Source organism: Pristis pectinata, chromosome 1 (genome assembly GCF_009764475.1).
Source record: "Pristis pectinata isolate sPriPec2 chromosome 1, sPriPec2.1.pri, whole genome shotgun sequence".
Taxonomy (NCBI): Eukaryota; Metazoa; Chordata; class Chondrichthyes; order Rhinopristiformes; family Pristidae; genus Pristis; species Pristis pectinata.
In genome coordinates, this window is record NC_067405.1 from 61557463 (window position 1) to 61574146 (window position 16684).

The window sequence follows — 16684 nt, forward strand, 5'->3', positions numbered from 1 at the left end:
CTAGAAGTCCCTCATGCGCCTGAAGGACCCAACAGTTGAGTTGTATCCGCCCCAGTCACTGTATCTCCTGTATTCACCGCGTCTCATGAAGTACTGTCGGCCTCTGTAGTTGGGATGTTCATAGAAGATCCAGTAACCGTCCATCACCTGGCAGGAGTGGATGTCATGGTAACGGAAACGGTCGTAGACAGAGGGGCAGTCGTCCATGAATTCCATCATCTGCCCTCCAAAGTCAGGCCTCTCATAAATCCTCATTCTGTAGGTACCTCCTCGGTACTGGAAAAAAGGATTTTAATGCATCTTTAATATAATGATGTCAAAAATGCCTATAATTAATATAGACCTTATAGATAGATGCAGTAATATCAAGCCTCAGTAATGATCAAGAATTAATTATATTTCCAGTCCATCGCTAATGAAATAAAACAGACAACATTTATCTCTACATTGATAGCAGTTAAACCATAGTCAATTATGATCTAAGGTCGATGTAGTTCACAGCTTCTACAGAAGACAGCTAAGAACCATACAATTTCACGAATATATAAAAGAAAATAAATTTTGCCTGTTGATCAAATGAAAGGTATTTTAAGGATTTTAATGCATGCTCAATATAATCACGTGAAAATGTGTCTGATAGAAATAATATCATAATTATGATTCAGATGTAGATGCATCTTTTGCATATCTAAAAAGTATGATACCTGATTGAAGAGTGTATTTTGGGCTTCTGAGGATAGTGTTACTTAAAAGAACAAAGCTTACTGAATTTACTTTCACTTAGAGGTAGCATTATGCAATTAATGTGCAACTTTAATTAAAGGATCATGACAAATGTACGTAAGTGCTGATCTGTGTTTGTAAATAGGCTGGATTCTTAATCTAAAAGAGGATGCAAATTTATCTGAGGGCTTCAGATAGCTCATTCCTCACTTCCTCTCTGTCAGAACAGTAAACATAACTCCACATAGGGTATGATTGTTGGAAACAATAAAACAATCATCACTCATTTCATCCTAGGTATCACATACGGCCTGACTTATTTTGTTGGTTCTCATTAACTGACAGAAGTGAAGCAGATGATCTTGAAAGAATTTGCAAGTTATTGGGAGAGGAGAGAGGAATGGCAAAACCGGATTACTCCAACATAGAGCTAACATGGATTCAATGGGCCAAACAGCCTCATTCCATGCTTTAACCTTACTGTGGTTCTGTGAAATCATGCAATTAAAAAGGCAGAATTTTATAATCCAGTCCACGAACAGCATGATTCAGTGAATTAGATTGATGTTTTATCATGAGCCAACTCTGTACAGGTTCATGAAAATTTATGGTGTGAAAGGAGAAGATAGTCAAAGTTCTTTTCTGTCCAATCCTATTTCCCTGTGCTTGGTGGGTTCAGCACATCAAGTGAGTCATAGAGTCATACAGCACAGAAACAGACTCTTTGGCCCAACTCATCCATGCCAGCCAAAATGCCCATCTCCCATTTGCTTGCATTTGATCCATATCCCTCTGAACCTTTCCTATCCATGTTTCTTTTTTTATTATTTTTTTTGTTTTACAGAAATCTCAGCCATCAATGTCCAGGTGTACACATGATGTTCTATAAAAGTAGCACAAACTGACCAAATAATCTACGTGGCCCAACAGGACCTTCATAAAGGAAACACAAGAGACTGCAGATGCTGGAATCTGGAGCAACAAACAAGATGCAGGAAGAACTTAACAGGTCAGGCAGCATCTGTAGAGGGAAATGGACAGTCGACGTTTCAGGTCGAGACCCTTCGTCTGGACTGGCAGATGCTGCCTGACTGGCTGAGTTCCTCCAGCATCTGGTGTGTAGACCTTAATAAAGGTTCAGCATAAAAGGTCAATGACCCTAAATGTTAACGTTGTTTCTCTTGTCACAGTTGCTGCTGGACCGAATGTGTTTTTCCTGCATTTTCTGTTTTTATTTCAGATCCCGGCACCTGCAGAATTTTTTTTCTTTTTGATTCAGCATAACTTTCCTGCTCTGTATTTAATGCCTCTATTTATGGAGCCCAAGATGACACACGTTTTGCTAACAACACTTGATATATCCTGCCACGTTAGTTGATGTGCTCATGAACTTCCCAATCCACACACCGTTTCTCTGTCCGTGAACATCCCCCTTAGAGCTGAGCCATTGTCTATCTTGCTTCTCCCCATTCTTGGGGAATTCTCTCCATCCCTGCTCCCGCACCACTCTACACAGTCCGCTCTGCCATCTCCCTTAAAGGAGCTGCGCTCTGCCCTCTCACTTCCAAGTTCACTTGAGCTCTACCCTGGTGTGTCCCCTTCAAGTCCGCTTGAGCTCTGCTGGGCCATCGCCGTCAGGTCGGCTTGAACTGCACCCTGGGTCATCCTATCACCTCTATATTCCCCTTTGCCGCCCACTACCTCTCTGCCCTACGTAGTTTGCTCTCGCTTCGCTCTGCCTCTACAGTACTGTGCTTTACAGGCATGGTAGTGTAGTGGTTAGCGTAATGTGATTACAGCGCCAGCGACCCGCTTCAATTCTGTACTGAGTTTGTCTGTACTGAGCTGTACTGAGCTGTACTGTACTGAGCTATACTGAGCTGTACTGTACTGAGCTGTACTAATTCTGTATTGAGCTGTCTGTAATGAGTTTGTATGTTCTCCCCGTGTCTGTGTGGGTTTCCTCCAGGTGCTCCGGTTTCTTCCCCCATTCCAAAGACCTATGGGTTAGGAAGTTGTGGTCATGCTATGTTGGCGCTGGAAGAGTGGCGACACTTGCAGGCTGCCCCCAGAACACTCTACGCAAAAGGTGCATCTCACTGTGTGTTTCGATGTACACGTGACTAATAAAGAAATCTTATCTTATCTGCCTTCTCAGCCTGCCTGTGCTTCACCATACCTGGCGTGGCAGCTCACCACCCTGCGCCTCCTCACATTGCCCCTGATCATCTGCTCGTGTAAATGCAGTGAGAGTTTCCATCACCATCTCTGTCACATCTCAAACACCCACTACCCGAGGGGACAAAAGTATTTCCTCGATACCCCTTCAAGGCTACCACTGATCATCTTTACGTAGTGGCCTCACAACCAAGGAAACAGATTTTGGGAGGTAGATTTTGGAAAGGTGCAAAAATAACAGGATTGTTATCATGGGAGACTTCAACTTCCCAAATATTGATTGGCACCTGCTTAGTGCCAAAGGTTTAGACGGGGCAGAGTTTGTTAAGTGTGTCCGGGATGGATTCCTGTCACAGTATGTTGACAGACCGACTAGAGGGAATGCCATATTAGATCTAGTATTAGGTAATGAACCGGATCAGGTGACAGATCTCTCGGTGGGGGAGCATTTGGGGGACAGCGACCATTGCTCCATAACCTTTAGCATTGTCACGGACAAGGATAGGAGCAAAGAGGACGGGAAGATATTTAATTGGGGAAAGGCAAATTATGAGGCTATAAGGCGAGAACTTGAGAGTGTAAATTGGGATGACAGTTTTGAAAGGAAATGTACTGTGGAGATGTGGTCGATGTTCAGGGATCTCTTGCAGGATGTTAGGGATAAATTTGTCCCAGTGAGGCAGAGAAAGAATGGCAGGGTGAAGGAACCATGGGTGACAAGAGAGGTGGAACAACTAGTTAGGAAGAAGAAGGCAGCATACATAAGCTGTAAGCAGCAAGGATCAGATAGTGCTCGTGAGGAATATAGAGTAGCAAGGAAGCAACTTAAGAAGGGCCTGAGGAGAGCAAGAAGAGGTTATGAAAAGGCTTTGGCAAGGAGGGTTAAGGAGAATCCCAAGGCTTTTTTCTCGTACGTGAAGAGCAGAAGAATGACAAGAGTAAAGGTAGGTCCGATTAGAGACTAAGGTGGAAAGATGTGCCTGGAAGCTGTGGAAGTAGGTGAGGTTCTCAATGAATACTTCTCTTCAGTATTCACCAAGGAGAGGGGTCTTGATGACGCTGAGGACAGTGTTGGCAAGGTTAATGTTCTAGAGCATGTAGATATCAAGAGAGAGGATGTGTTGGAGCTGTTAGAAAATATTAGGACAGTTAAGTCCCCAGGGCCTGACAGAATATTCCCCAGGCTGCTTCGCGAGGCGAGGGAGGAGATTGCTGAACCGTTGGCTAGGATCTTTGAGTCCTCGTTGTCCAGGGGAATGGTACTGCAGGATTGGAGTGTGGCAAATGTTGTCCCCTTAGTCAAAAAAGGTAGAATTACAGACCAGTGAGCCTTATATCTGTGGTGGGCAAGCTGTTAGAAAGGATTCTAAGAGATAGAATCTATGAGCATTTAGAGAATCATGGACTGATTAGGGACAGCCAGCATGGCTTTGTGAAGGAAAGATCTTGCCTCACAAGCCTGATAGGGTTCTTTGAGGAGGTGACTAGGAAGATTGATGAGGGTAGTACAATAGATGTGGTCTACATGGATTTTAGTAAGGCGTTTGACAAGATTCCACATGGTAGGCATCTTCAGAAGGTCAGAGGGCAAGGGATCCAGGGAGGCTTGGCTGTGTGGACTCAGAATTGGCTTGCTTGTAGAAAGCAGGCGGTTGTGGTGGAGGGAGTGCATTCAGATTGGAGGGCTGTGACTAGTGGTGTCCCACAAGCATCAGTTCTGGGACCTCTACTTTTCGTGATATTTATTAATGACTTGGATGAGGGGGTGGAAGGGTGGGTTAACAAGTTTGCAGACAACACAAAGGTCAGTGGTATTGTAGATAGTGTGGAGGGCTGTCACAGAGGGATCCAGAGCTGGGCTGAGAAGTGGCAGATGGAGTTCAATCCAGAGAAGTGTGAGGTGGTACACATTGGAAGGACTAACTCCAAGGCGGAGTACAAGGTTAATGGCAGGATTCTGGGGAGTGTGGAGGAGCAGAGGGATCTGGGGGTTCATATCCACAGGTCACTGAAAGTTGCCTCACAGGTGGATAGGGTAGTTAAGAAAGCTTATGGGATGTTAGCTTTCATAAGTCGTGGGATCGAGCATAAGAGCCGCGAGGTAATGATGAGGCTCTACAAAACTCTGGTTAGACCACACTTGGAGTACTGTTTCCATTTCTAGTCACCTCATTATAGGAAGGATGTGGAGGCATTGGAAAGGGTGTAGAGGAGATTTATCAGGAAACTGCCTGGATTAGAGAGTATGGATTATGAGGAGAGACTAAAGGAGCTAGGGCTTTACTCATTGGAGAGAAGGAGGATGAGGGGAGACATGATAGAGGTATACAAAATATTATGGGGAATAGATAGAGTGGACAGCCAGCGCCTCTTTCCCAGGGTACCAATGCTCAATACAAGAGGGCATGGCTTTAAGGTAATGGGTGGGAAGTTCAAGGGAGATATCATAGGGAGGTTTTTCACCCAGAGAGTGGTTGGTGCATGGAATGCGCTGCCTGGGGTGGTGGTGGAGGCTGATACATTGGTCAAGTTCAAGAGATTGTTAGATAAACATATGGAGGAATTTAAAATAGAGGGATATGTGGGAGGAAGGGGTTAGATAGTCTTAGGCATTGTTTAAAGGTCGGCACAACATGGTGGGCCGAAGGGCCTGTATTGTGCTGTATTGTTCTATGGTTCTACGGTTCTATGAAACAGCTCCATCTGTCAAAAGCACAAGTACAAATAGGGCATTCAGCCCTCGTGCCAGATTCACCACTTTCCTATGCCAACTTCATTTCTGTTGACAAATCTTTTAACTAATATCTACTGACCTCCAACTTGTCTCAAAATCCTAGAAGCTAAATCCAGCATGCACATCAGCATAACAGATCAGAAAACGAGAAGTCTTTTCCACAGAAGCCTTTTTTTTGCACGACTCACCGTGATGCAGAACCTCAAAACATCATCACAGCTCCAATGTAACCTGATTTTGAAGGACTTGACGGCAGGAATCCAAGTGACTGTGCCAAGAGGGTCACAGTTACTCCCACAAAGACCATGCACAAGTTTAATTCTTGCAAGTGCTGGTCATTTTCTAGCAGTGTGTCAAGTGACTTGGAATACACCAATCATAAACTGTAACTTACGGAAGGGTAGCTGCGACATGATCCAATGCTGTCATTGAATCCCATCCAGCGCTGGTAGTCAGGATAGTCCCCCCTGCTCAGCACATACTGGTATCCCATGTAGTGGGGTCTCTCATACACCACCCACCAGTCACTCTCAACGCGGATGGAGTTACAGCGGCTGAAGTAAGGGGACAGGTCAGCACAGTCAGTGCTGCACTCATGGCACCGACCCTGGAAGTTCCTGTCCTCGTAGAAGATGATCTGCAGAGAAAAATAAACAGCTTGAATCAGATTACAGGACACACGATGATGGCAATATAATTCGCAAAAGGAAATGTGGTCTTGCCTTTCCCATTGTAGTACACAGTCAGTGACTAACTGACTACACGTGGCTGTAACTTGGTATTTATATATTGGGCAGAAAGGCTTTTCCAGCAATGCTTTTGTAATGTAAATGGAGCAGAGCCCAACATCAGCAGGAAAACAACATTTGTCCCATGAATGCTGAAAAAGCACCTGAGGATACCTGATGCGTCAGTGATCCTTTTTTGTTTTGCAGCCATGTCATTTTAATTGTCTAACGCAGTAAATAAGCCTTTTTCTTTCTACACTGGGAATCATTCTAGATTTTCAAAAAAAGCCGCAGTGTCGAGATATGTCATAGAATCATAGAGCCATAGAGAGGTAAAACATGGAAACAGGCCTTTCGGCCCACACGTATCCTAGCCGACCATCAACCACACATTTACACTAATTAGGGATTGGAGAGATGGTGGCACAAGACAGGGAGAATGGTTGTGGTGGAACATGAGGTACCAAAAGACTAGACGGGATTGGTAATAAATGCCAAGAATGTCTTGGAACAATATTGTTTTTTTAGGAATTTGCTTTTAACTTGTTCAATGTTGTCAGAAAGAAATGGTCAATAAAATTGCTTGTAAAATAAAATTGAAACAACTTGATCATTCACTTCTTGGTGACAAACAAACCCTGATACATCTCAGTGGTATTTCCACTGTGAGACTTTTATGTCAATTCCAAATTTAAATGACGTTTGTGGACAGGGCTTCTTTTAAAAAAGTTCTAAAGACACTTCACGCATGAGGCTCAATATTTTTTTACTCATTGGAAGATTCTCTGAAACTTGTAGTTCACATGTAAACCAAAGTGAGATAGGAATTAATTCAAAGATGTCTTTGACAGGACTAAGCCAGAATTAACACAGAGGAGAAGGTGTGGTTATTGCTGCTGAATAAATCCAGTGAGAGCTGGGAAAGAACAGTGAAAGCTGTTTACTATTACAGTCCAGCAGAATAAGCCACCAATGTTACATGGCTAGCAGGGATGGCCAGGAATTTACAGAGCTGTGTACTATCTCAGCTACATTAAATGATGCAGTAAGTTTGCTGTGGTGGGAAACTGTAGAGTTTTTATCCATGGATTGTAGAATCACAGAAGGGTTACAGCATGGGAGAAAGCCATTCAGCCCATCATCCATGCCAACTCCCTGGAAGAGAAATTGAGCTGCTCCTACCTCTTCCCCTCCTTCCTGCAACCAGCAAATTCTTTCAAGTATTTATCCAGTTGATACAATCGGATCTGCTACAATTTCCCGCCCTGGTGGTATAATCCAGATTCTAACCACTCATCATGTAACAAAACTTTTCCTCAGGTCACTTTTGGTTCTTTCGCCAATCCTTTTCCTTCTATGTCCTCTGGGCATTGACTTCCACCATCATGCGAGTTATGCCACTGAGAACAGTTTCTCTCTATCTTCTCTATGATTTTAAAGACTGCTATCAGATCTCCGCTCAGTCTCCTCTGTTCCAAGGACAATAATCCCAGCTTCTGCAGTCGATCCATGTAACTAAAGTCCCTCATCCCCGGAATGATCTTGTAAATCTTTCCTGGATCCCTATTAAGGCCTTTACATCCTTCCTGAATGATGGCATCCGGAATTGCTTCAGTTGTGGCTAAGCCAATGCTTTATAAAGCCTCATCATTGTTCTTGTACTCCATGCCATGGTGCATAAAGCAAAAGTCAAGATGGCCCAGTTAGACTTCCTACTCATCTTTCAGTTTGAGAGTAGCTAAATGGCTATATCAAGGAGGAGATATTTAAGCCACCTGTTAATCTGACCTAAAGTTGGGGTAAGCCCTCTGAGTTTTGAAGTAGATTCTGTAATACCCAAACTATGCATGAAGCAAAAGACGTGCCATAATTGCTCATCCATCCTCTCATCACCCAGAAGGCGCATTTGAATAAAGCGCAAGGCTTATTAAATATGCAAATTTAAAAATAAAAAAACAGGAAATATACAGTATCTGCTTCTGTAGTCGCTGGAAACGTAGGAGCATTCCGCCTGGATCAACAGTTTCCAGATTGCACCCAGCCTCTCTGAAGGATCCCAAACTGAAGGTTGCAGGGTCCCAAATGCAAAATTCAGGGAAAGATAACTAGACCTTGCACCTCATATCTGCTTCACTGCTCCAGCTGTTGAGCAGCTTTTCCAGGGCCTTTAAAAGAAGACTCCTGAAGGCTACTTAAACCAAGTGCCAGGAAATATCCAGTTTCTCTTTCTGTGGTCCCTGGAAAAATCGGAGTATTCCACCTGGATCAACAGTCTCTGGGTTGCACCCAGCCTCTCTGAAGACCTTCCTGGGATTTACTACCAGTTCCAAGCACATTGCCATGGTAAGATCCAGCAGACTCCTTCCATCCCCAACCCATGAGCAGCAGCCTAGCCCTCATCTGATGCTAGTGGCTTGCTAGCAGCAGTTAATTAAGGGTGGAAGCCAAGTTAAGCTCAGGGCTAAATCCAACCAGGTTCAGAACATAGAGGTTTCACTCGTCCTACTTTGTCCCATTTTGGGTGAAGGTCGGATTGCTCTATCACACCATGTACTAGTGATAGAAATTTGAGATGATGAAGAAGAATACTGCAGGTGCTGGAAAGGCAAAATTAGAACCAAAAATGTTGAAAATATGCAACAAGTCGAGCAACATCTGTGGAGAGAGAAACAGTGATAATGTTTTAGAAATCTTGGATTCATAACTCACATGATGGTGGAGGACATTTTTGCTTTATAAGTAATCAGGATGCAAGACGTGAATTACTTGGATGAAGTTAACTTTAATATATTTTGGAACACAAGCAAAATGCATGCCTGAGGTAAATTACATTTTTATTTTTTCAGAAATGCTTTTATTGGCTCTGAATAATATTGTCCACTTTGCTAGCCTACCCCGACAGATCATAGTATCTGTTTGGGTTTTTTTTTGCACTAAGAATTTCTTAGGGAATAATATAATTTTATTTTCAAGTAGCATCTTACCTGAGGCTCTGAACTAACAATGTGAAAGGCTCAAAGATAAATGATCAGACTGCCATGCATCAGTCGTCAATCCAGTTAAAAGTTATGTTTCTGAGAGAGTGCAAGAAAATTATGTTTCCTCTAAATAGATCAGATTTTATCCCATTGATCCAAATTTTTTATGATGCTTTCAGACAATAAATCTGTTTTAACAAGAAGCTGATGTACAAATTCTGTGAATAATTAGAGCATTTATATAGCACCTTAAGATGCTGCACAAGATCATTCCAAAACACCCTATGGATTATTTTATGCAGTGCAATTACTGTGGTTTTGTAGCTGAATAGACAGCCATTTTGTACACAGCAAGTCTCAAACAGCAATGAATGTCCCGTTAATTCAATTTTAATTTTAGCCTTTTAGGAAGTGTTACTTTAAGTTTAATCTTGAACAAGTGTAAAAGTTGACATAAATCATACTCATGTCTATCGTTTGCTAAATTGATCAACAAAAAAAAATACAGGGAACAGTTCCTACTGTTAAAAAAATCATGCAAGGAAGCAACATTGTTTATTTTGTTACTTTTTTTAACAAAATTGACTTAACTATTATTTGCAAGCAGCATGTTTTTTAAAAAGTGTATTCGTTTCTCATGATCTGGGTGTTACTGGCAAGCCCGGCAGTTATTACCCATCCCTAACTACCCTTGAGAATGTGGTGGTGAGCCACCTTCCTGAATCCCTGCAGTTGTTCTGGTGCAGGTACTCCCACAAAGTTGTTGGGCAGTGAGTTCCAGGACTTAGACCCAGCAGCGATGAAGGACAAGTGATAGATTTCCAAATCAGGGAGCTGTGTGACATAAAGCGGAAGGTGGTGGTGTTTTCCTGTCCTTTTCCTGCAGAGGTCACAGATTTGGGAAGTATTGTCAGAGCAGCCTGGGTGAGTTTCTGCAGTGCATTTTGTAGATGGTACACACTGCAGCCACTATGCATCGATGACAGCATTGAATATTTAGGATGATTGATGAAGTGCTGATCAAGTTGGCTACTTTGTCCTGGATAGTGTCAAGTTTCTTGAGAGTTGTTGGAGCTGCATTCAGCCAGGCAAGTGGAGAGTATCCCACCACATTCGTGATGTACTGTTGAACAGATGTACTGTTGAAAGTATCGTGACTGGTTGCATCATGGTCTGGTACAGCAATTCAAATGTGCAGGAGCATAAGAAGCTGCAGAAAGTAGTGGACTCAGCCCAAGACATCGTGGGCATATCCCTTCCCACCGTCAGTAATATATACATGAGGCACTGCCTCAAGAAGACAATATCCATCATCAAAGATCCCCACAATCCAGGTCATGCCACCTCCTCGTAGCTACCATTGGGCAGGAGCTACAGAAGCCTGAAGTCCCACACCACCAGCTTCAAGGACAGCTACTTTCCTTCAACCATTCGGTTCTTGAACCAACCTGCACAACCCTAATCACTACCTCAGTATAGCACATTGTGACCATTTTCATCACTTTGCACACAATTAACCTTGTTTTTGTTTTGTTTGAATTTTGTTCTTTCTTGTAAAAATTGTGTATAATTTATGTTTAATTTATGTTTTTCTTATGAATGCTGCTTATCTGATGCTATATGCCTGTGATGCTGTTGTAAGTTTTTCATTGCACTTGTGCATACACGTACTTGTGCATGTAACAATAAACTTGACTTTGACTTTTGACGTGCCTCGTAGATGGTAGAAAAGCTGTGGAATGTCAGGAGGTGAGTCACTCATCACAGGATACCCAGCCACTGACCTAACCCTAACTCCACTGCATGTATCTATGTGGTCAGTCCGGATGAATTTACAGTCAATGATGACACTCCTTCCCTCCCCTCCCCTCTGCACCCCCTCCACCCCCACCCCAGGATGTCAACGGTGTGGACCTCAGCAATGATAATACCATTGAATGCCAAGGGGGGGGTACTAGATTCTCTCTCATCTGGCCTGAATATTATATTGATCTTGCTGCACACAGGCTTGGAGTTTGCTGAGGAGCTATGCATGGATTTGAACATTGTGCAAGCATCTGCAAACATTCCCACTCCTGACTTTTAAATGGAAGGAAGGTCATTGATGCAGCAGCTGAATATGGTTGAGCTTAGGAGACTGCTCTACCAACAGAAGCAGTTGCATTTAGTTTATTAATCAATCAGAGTTTCAAGAAATGAAGATGCCAAGGCCATTATCAGTAATTAGCAGGTCAAATGAAATGGACTTCACCTGCTTCCTCAGCAGGCATGGTAGTGTAGCGGTTAACGTAACGCTACTACAGCACCGGCGACCCGGGTTCAATTCTGACCGCTGTCTCTGAGGAGTTTGTACGTTCTCTCACGTCTGCATGGGTTTTCTCCGGGTGCTCCAGTTTCCTCCCACATTCCAAAGATGTACAGGTTAGGAAGTTGTGGGCATGCTATGTTGGTGCCAGAAGCGTGGCGACACTTGCGGGCTGCCCCCAGAACACTCTACACAAAGATGTATTTCACTGTGTGTTTAAATGTACATATGACTAATAAAGAAATCTTAATCTTAATATTTCAAATGCTTATATGGATTGCTAATAGAAATAAATTAAATCAACATTTTTTCAGTCATAGCTCTGAGTACATACTTCAATGCACCAACTTGTAAAGCGGAGAAAAGCTTTGGAAACATTCGACAGGAGGGGAGCTAAGAATTCCAGCTAAACCACAAAAGAGACCATAGTATTGTAGACTCCCGGTTAACCTTTAACGGATCTGTTTATTCCTGGACACTGGTGAATGTAAATATGAATGTATTTTGATAATACTTTCCAGCTCTTAGAAGGAAGTGTGCAACTGCGCTGTGAGCAATTGCATTTGAAGGTCCAAGATATTCGGATCTTTCCAAGATATTCGAACCTGTGGATTCGAAAATAACCTTTAGTTTGTGTGGTTTGACTATTTAACCCCATATTGCTGTAGTGAGCTGGACACCAGAGTGTTAGAAGTTTGCTATTCAATTTAGCTGAAGGGTTTAGGGGAAATATACTATAGGTTCTGTAACAGTCTGAGAAAAAAAGTTTATGGCGTTGGAAATTTAGCTACTTCAGCTCGCAAATTAAATACATTAGCGGCCATTTCTCATGCACAATTTGCCCAGAAGAGTGTGATTGCACCTGGGCCAGATGACTACAGAGATCATTTCCAGGTGAAATGGCACTCACTGGGACAATGCCCGGACACTTCTGTACGCAGTTCATCTCAGCATGGCAGGTGTTTTCTGGGCATCAGTCACACACACAGCACTGTGTATTTTTCTCCCTGAAATCAGGGCTTTGGGGTGCAATCTCTGTTGAATGTTCACAATAAAACTAAGAGCACCTTGTGCTGCAAAACCTAATGAGACCAGTTAAAGGATTTCTGTGCTGACATTGAAGCCTGGAATATTAGAAGCTGACAATGAAACAATGACATAGTGAGCTAGACTTTGGACATCTACACCCTATACAAGTTACAGTAGCAAATCTGTGTTGTTCTTCACTTTCAAAATATGGCTCTGCTGAATTCATTAGAACTTAATTTTGGAAATGGAGTAGAGTGTGTCAATGCTGCCATCACATATAATGTGTGTGACCAGGTGAAAAACACAGCGATGCTGGAGGAACTCAGCAGGTCAGGCAGCATCCGTGGAGAAAAGCAGGCAGTCAACGCTTCGGGTCTTCAAATGCAATTGTTCAGAGTGCAGTTGTACACCTCCTTCTAAGGGTTGGAAACAATGCAGCACCTGTGCTTCCATAAAGGGCTAAAAAAACATATTGGAGCTAAAAAGGAATTTTTTCACACAGCAAGTTGTGACCACCTAGAATGCACTGTTGGAAACAGTGACTGGAAATGGATTGCTGGTTAGTTTCAAAAGAGATTTAGATATCTATGTGAAAAAGAAATAACATTGCATTCTTGGTGAAAGACATGATTGAAGGTTTCAGTGGCATGGAGATGAAATAGTTGACCTGAAACCTTGACTGCCTGCTTTTCTCCACAGATGCTGCCTGGCCTGCTGAGTTCCTCCAGCATCATTGTGTTTTTCACCTAGATTCCAGCATCTGCAGTCCTTTATTTCTCATGGGTGTGACCAGGGATGGATTTCTACCCCAGTGCATCTTATCTACCGGCACATATTTGTAAATAGATCTAGAAATGTGGCAAATTAAAGTTCATATCTATTTTCTCTTTAACTGCCACTTCTAGCAGTTGTTTCCACATTATCACTTAAGATAAGTTGTCAAATCACTGTGATGAAAAATTGTGTATTAGAAAAGACTGTGTATGGTTTCATGAAAACTCAATGCACTGAATTGATAGCTCAATAAAGGACATTTTATTTTTGTCTGCCAAAATTTACTCTAGACAACATTATATTTTACAAGAGCTGTCTAGAAGTCCCTCATGTGCCTGAAGGAACCGATGGTTGAGTTGTAGCCACCCCAGTCACTGTATCTCCTGTATTCACCGGGTCTCAGGAAGTACTGTCGGCCTCTGTAGTTGGGTTGTTCATAGAAGATCCAATAACCATCCATAACGTGGCAGGAGTGAATGTCACGGTAACGGAAACGATCGTAGACGGAGGGACAGTCGTCCATGAATTCCATCATCTGCCCTCCAAAGTCAGGCCTCTCGTAAATCCTCATCCTGTAGTTTCCACCTCGGTACTGGAATAGAAATTAATACATTTTCTGATGAGAGCATAACTGTAACAATAATATGAAAACAGATCACTTGCACGGAATTCCAAGGCCGAGTATTTCAGGATTGAAGGGTTTTGCTTCAAGGAATCTTTTCCCAATCAAGCTAAAATGTAGCTTGCAGAACTGATGCATTGAAATTAGTTCAGAAAGTGGAATTTATTGATGTGTTTGGAAGTAATATATTCCACGTAATGAATCAATAATTAAATAGATCAGTTATGACAACATGGAGGTTGCTTCCATATTTTTATCCTGACCCTAGCTCTCCTAACACAACAGCCACAGTGTCAAGTGGAGTTGTAGCCATAGCTGACACTGTTCCATTGTCTTTAGGCCTCTCATAATAGAGGCACCTTGCAGAAGAGTTTGCCCAATGCATCGAGAGACTATTGTGCCATTTTATTTCCATTTCACATGATGCAGGAAAAGAGTAAGCTAACGATGTCAGCTAATCGATACAATCAACTGCTCTATTAGTTTTGTATCTGTAATAAACACTGACATTAAAGCTCCCCTGATGTAATTTGTACAATCACTGAGGTGTCCCATCTAATAAAGCATGAAGTTCTGTCATTATACAAAGGGAGGGAAGGGCAGCACAATGAAAAGTAGATCTCGTAAGCAAAAAATATATCATTCTTAACAATCACAAAATTGGAACTTACGTAAGGATAGCTGCGGCAGGACCTGACGTTGTCATTGAATCCCATCCAGCGCTGGTAGTCAGGATACTCCCCTCTGCTCAGCACATACTGGTATCCCATGTAGTGGGGTCTCTCGTACACCACCCACCAGTCACTCTCAACGCGGATGGAGTTACAGCGGCTGAAGTAAGGGGACAGGTCGGCACAGTCGGTGCTGCACTCGTAGTGCCGACCCTGGAAGTTCCTGTCCTCGTAGAAGATGATCTGTGGGGAAAGTGAAAGTATAGATCAATAATTTATCACATCAGGATATCTTTGCGATGTATAACCATCAAAATACATTGCATCAATGGAAATTGCAGTCCTTACTTTTCCCATTTTGAGTTTAGTCAGGCAACCACTGACTGATTGTGGCCCTGCTTGCTGCATTCTGGTATTTATATGCTGGACTGAAAGGTCAATGTAAAGAATGGTTGATTCTGCTGATGATTGAGGACTGCATATCAGCAGAAAGGAGAACAAAAAAGATATCACATACAATATGTGGCAAAACTAACACCAGTGCACATATTTAAAAGAACAGTCATCAAATCTTTTCATTTAACTTTTACATTACTTTTCGTTTTATTTATCCTGCCACAAAGTAGTCTCGAGGAAGAAGAGTTTGTGATGCTTCTTGGACCTGGGGGTATGAAAGACACACAAGATATTGCATTTACGGACGTGGTGACTGTGATGAAGATAGCATATAATTTAAATTTATTGTCTCTTTAGTTAAATATTGAATATCTTTTTCCTAAATGTTTTACAAGATTAAAGTAGGATTGGAATTTACGTGAAGTAGTGCCATCAAACTCCATGGATAAGTGGGTTTAATTTAACACAAAGTTCCTCAGTGTGTTCCCATTGCTCTTGTATGGCTGCTCAATATTCAGGTGCAGAGATCACTTTGAGAGACAGAGCTATAGATTCTTACAGCACCAAAACAGGCTCCTCAGCCCACTGAGTCTGCACTGACCATCAACCACCCACCTGCACTAATCCTATGTTAATCCCATTTTTTAATTCTCCCCACATTCTCATCCCTCCAGATTCCACCACTCCGATTAATTTGAAGTGGCCAACCTACCTACCAGCCCATACATCTTTGGCATGTGAGAGGAAACCTGAGAGAAATCCACGTGCTCAAGAGAGAACGTGCAAACTCCACACAGACAGCACTCAAAGTCAGGATTGAACCCGGGTCTCTGGCACTGTGAGGCAATGGCTCTACCAGCTGAGCCACTGTGCCGCCCAGATTAAACAATGTTTTGAGCTGAAGTAATACCGTTGTTGTATGTTTATTTCCACTGGAGTGGCTGAAAATGTACAGTACTTTAAAGCTTTGGCTGGCAAACTGTTAAAACATATTTCTTTAAGAAACATTGAAACGATTTTGCCACCAACCCTGGAGGCCTCTCTCAGGCATATTGCATCATTCTGTTCAGTGAGGCCATCGACAGATATAAGAATCCCACTGATATCCCAGTGACAACAATTAAGTTATGTTCACCCTGTGAAATTCTTCAAGCTGAACTGTTAACCACCAAACTAAGGGTACTGTGGGATTTACCAATTCTGTCCACAATTCCAGTTAGAAGAGTGAAAAGTGTGATAGAGAAGTGGAATGTTTAGTTTTGACATGAACACAGGCACAAACTTTAATCTGAAGCTTTTACCTCAGATGTAATTTAACAATCCAAGCCTTTAAAAGTGAAAATGATAAACCATTGTGAAAGGAAGTTGAGGTTTACACAGATAGTAGAAGTCGTGCCAACTTGCATGGATATGATACCAAAAGTGTTAAGTTGCGGGCTAAGGCCTGCTGTTGAACTTGACCCTCCACAAACAGTCTTTGACCCTCCTCCAATCTTATCCACTCATAGTTACTCGTGTCAACCTGGCTTCCTCTTTCTGGCATGTC

At 42.5% G+C, this 16684-nt stretch overlaps 2 protein-coding genes across 3 annotated transcripts; both read right to left on the reverse strand.

Moving 5' to 3' along the window:
• Positions 1–8705, reverse strand: LOC127584349 (gamma-crystallin S-1-like). Its single transcript, XM_052041426.1, has 3 exons — positions 8562–8705; positions 6030–6272; positions 1–276 (listed from the first exon to the last, which is right to left on the reverse strand). The coding sequence occupies exons 1-3, from the start codon at positions 8703–8705 to the stop codon at positions 1–3; spliced, it is 663 nt and encodes a 220-aa protein (XP_051897386.1).
• A 5060-nt stretch (positions 8706–13765) lies between these two features.
• Positions 13766–15099, reverse strand: LOC127567848 (gamma-crystallin S-1-like). 2 transcript variants are annotated; one of them, XM_052010983.1, is made up of 3 exons: positions 15091–15099; positions 14743–14985; positions 13766–14041 (listed from the first exon to the last, which is right to left on the reverse strand). In XM_052010983.1, the coding sequence occupies exons 1-3, from the start codon at positions 15097–15099 to the stop codon at positions 13766–13768; spliced, it is 528 nt and encodes a 175-aa protein (XP_051866943.1). The 2 variants fall into 2 exon arrangements, with proteins under 2 accessions (XP_051866943.1, XP_051866952.1); XM_052010992.1 differs by having other exon boundaries at positions 13766–14034; positions 14739–14985.
• Positions 15100–16684: the final 1585 nt, after the last annotated feature.

Coding starts and splice junctions, on each gene's coding strand:
- LOC127584349 (XM_052041426.1), bottom strand. CDS start 8,705: ATGGCAATGTGCTTGGAACTGGTAGTAAATCCCAGGAAGGTCTTCAGA. Junction 6,273..8,561: donor TGGATATTTCCTGGCACTTG/GTTTAAGTAGCC, acceptor TTTTCTCTGCAG/ATCATCTTCTACGAGGACAG. Junction 277..6,029: donor CATGTCGCAGCTACCCTTCC/GTAAGTTACAGT, acceptor CCTTTTTTCCAG/TACCGAGGAGGTACCTACAG.
- LOC127567848 (XM_052010983.1), bottom strand. Junction 14,042..14,742: donor CCTGCCGCAGCTATCCTTAC/GTAAGTTCCAAT, acceptor TTTCTATTCCAG/TACCGAGGTGGAAACTACAG.